Genomic DNA, 2,940 nt, shown 5'->3' on the forward strand with positions numbered 1-2,940 from the left:
AGCCCTAAAATATCACTGCTTGAATTTCACATCTCAAAATTACCCAAAAGAAAGGGAAATGAATCATAGTGAACAGTGGTTTGGTTTGCTAGTTCGCCATAGCTAAGCGGTGCCAACTATGAATCGGTGTTTCTCCCATGTAACAACGGAAGAGTTCCTGTCCAGCTGACAAGGCAGACGATGGAGATGCTGTTAAGCAGATCAGCGGTATTCTGCATTTTTTTTACCTGGCTTGTATCAATTCGTGCTAATTGCATTCAGTTACTGAAATAAGGTAAGACAATATTCTGGCAATGATCACCCACTGGTAAACGATGATCTCAACAAGGTAAGACTGCAGATAATGACCTCCAAGAGATGTATGTAACTAGTAGTTGTGCGCTCATGCGCATTCTGAAAAGCTTTGTTCCATAGCATGACCCAATCAACAAATGTATCTCAGTTTAAGGAATAGAGAGGTCCTATATCATGGGAAAACAGAGCATGTCAGCATCAGCATACACACTGCACAAGCACATGCCCGCAGCCCCGTGGTAACAATCATTCAGTTTGCTGTAGTGCAACCAAAGAGCACCAAATACAGTTTATGGTGAAGAGACTTATCAATCAATCTCCAGTTTCATATTGCAAACACGCATAGTGGATCGACTAATCTGGATAATGAACTTAGTTTTACACCTTATTTCAAAATTCTGAAGCAAATGATCAGTAACTTTACCGTTACTTCTCCAGTTGTGTTGTCACACACCAGGCCTAGTTCTGTCCTCCTTGAGACATGAACACAACGTGGGGCCTGGGCCTGACAATAGCAAACCTTTCTTGTGCTAATTACTACAAATTTTGTTTCTTCAACTTATGTTCAGATTAAACATATACATCAAGCACTGATACTCAAAATGTTTTGCAGGAAAAGTAAAACAGTAAGAGATTATTCCAAACAATGCAATGTAAAGACGGTGTCAGCATGGAGGCACAAAACGGTATTCATAGATTTTTAGGTTGCAGTATCAGTCCATTCTAGAAAATATTACAGCTCACTGGAAAGAGACAAATATAACCATGTTCAGTTCTCTATAATGACGAGCTTAAAGTCTCCATAAGACCTATACCTACATAGATGCAATTGATTCACAGAGAAAAATGAATTACGAGAGAATATTTCATTGACTATGATGCAACCATTTAATTTAATATAACTGCTAGTATTACAAGCTCTTCTAAAATCAGATGATGTTTGCAGGTCAACAAGTGATATATTTTTGCCTATGCTTCATCGTCAGCTTCAACAAAGTATAGAAACAGGAAATACCCTAAATGTTGACTATTAATCAGACCACTAGGTGAAAAGGTAAATTCAATTCCTCAATTCAAGAAACAGTGACATGAGGGATATAGATACCTAACAATCGAGCACTAAGATCACTAGATAATTAACATAAAGCAAAGCCAAATCCGTCAGCTCAAAGGCAAATATTTCCAAAGCAGAGCAAAATGACATCTTGATTTTAGCATCAACGCACACAGTAGTCACTTCAGCCCGAAAGGTTATGAAGACAAGCATAGATTTCATGCAACCACATTACAACCAGAGCTTTTGATAATAACTTATATACATCAGTGCAAAGCAAAGCAAAGAGGAGGCCAGTAGGCTCATACTTGGTCCAATACATAGATGGTAAAGCTCATGAGGATATGACAGCTAGGAAGAAAGAAGCACCATCTCACTCAACAGCCATCAGATCAAAGGCGGGGCACTACCACTTTTTAGAGCCGGGAAGAAGGTATGCTGGACAAGACTTTGTTTGAGCTGATATTCATATATCGCCAGGTCTCTATGACCACAATCGAAACTTTCAATCAATTTGCCATCACTGTCAACTTGAAGCAGCCACCCACCAAAATTGAGCAGCAAGAGGACGTCACCATCCCCTGAAAGAACACCAACACCCAAACCCCAGCTTTCACCATCGTCTCCAAACTTCTCCCTGATTTCACCAACCGGCAATTTGATTCGGTACTTTATGTCCCAAACCTCACTTTCGTAATCCTGCAACACCCATATGGTGATGATTCCCATGGCATCATTATGGCAATTGATGCCGAGCGTGCCATCCATCTCAAACAGGCCAGGGTCACTGTCGCCAAGAACAAGAGGAGCACGCATGTGCCGGAACGATTCGGTGGTGGTGTCAAATACCAATACATGTTTTCTATACTTCTGTAGGAACCAATGTAGGCTATCACGGAACAGGGCAGATATCTCGAACAAGAGCGGTTTTACCATCTCCAACCACCCAATGTACCTCGGTGGCTGGTCGGAGCCCAGCGTAAGGACATGACAGCCGATTTGGCCTTCAGGGCCTCTGAGGTTGGTCAGTAGCAGCCGGTACTCTCCAGTGGGGCGGTGTGGGTACATCCCCAAGATCCTGAAGTCCGACGGTAACCTCCCGAGGGAGGCATGCTCCCGCGTGGCCGGGTTGTAGACGGCGAGGCGGCGGCCAGAATAAGACCTGGATAGAAGGAGGCCATCGCAGGAAGCCTCCAGAAAGAAGGGCTCGTCATGCCGGGCGACGGTGTGGAGCTGGGCGGCCCGGTGGTCCAAGGCGAGGAGGTTACGGCATCCGTCGCTGGAGAAAATGGGGAGGGCGGATTGGCGGGCGTGGTGGGCAAGGAGGAAGCGGCGGGTGGAGGTGGCGCAGCGCCAGGCGCGGCGGACGGCGCGGCAGCGGAGGAGGGATTTGGGGTCGAGGCGGACGAGGATCTCCCACAGGACGATCTCATCTGGGAGGCCCTCGAGGAGAGGCGCCGCTGCTGCTGCCGCAGCCTCCTCCGCCATGGTCGCCGGCTGCGGCTGCGAGTTGTGGTAGTAGGCGGCGGCGGCGGCGGCGGAGCGTAGGTCTTTCGGCAGAACAGAAGAAATGGAAGTCTGACTTCAGCTGG

At 46.3% G+C, this 2,940-nt stretch overlaps 1 protein-coding gene across 1 annotated transcript; it reads right to left on the bottom strand.

The window, feature by feature from the left end:
* Nucleotides 1–1,481: 1,481 nt before the first annotated feature.
* Nucleotides 1,482–2,940, bottom strand: LOC123075507 (putative F-box protein At1g32420). The gene has a single exon (XM_044498099.1). The coding sequence runs from the start codon at nucleotides 2,834–2,836 to the stop codon at nucleotides 1,736–1,738; it is 1,101 nt and encodes a 366-aa protein (XP_044354034.1). The 5' UTR covers nucleotides 2,837–2,940; the 3' UTR covers nucleotides 1,482–1,735.

This window comes from Triticum aestivum, chromosome 3D (assembly GCF_018294505.1).
Source record: "Triticum aestivum cultivar Chinese Spring chromosome 3D, IWGSC CS RefSeq v2.1, whole genome shotgun sequence".
In the NCBI taxonomy this organism is placed as follows: domain Eukaryota; kingdom Viridiplantae; phylum Streptophyta; class Magnoliopsida; order Poales; family Poaceae; genus Triticum; species Triticum aestivum.

Excerpts from the sequence above, each read along its gene's own strand:
- LOC123075507 (XM_044498099.1), bottom strand. The coding sequence starts at position 2,836 with ATGGCGGAGGAGGCTGCGGCAGCAGCAGCGGCGCCTCTCCTCGAGGGC.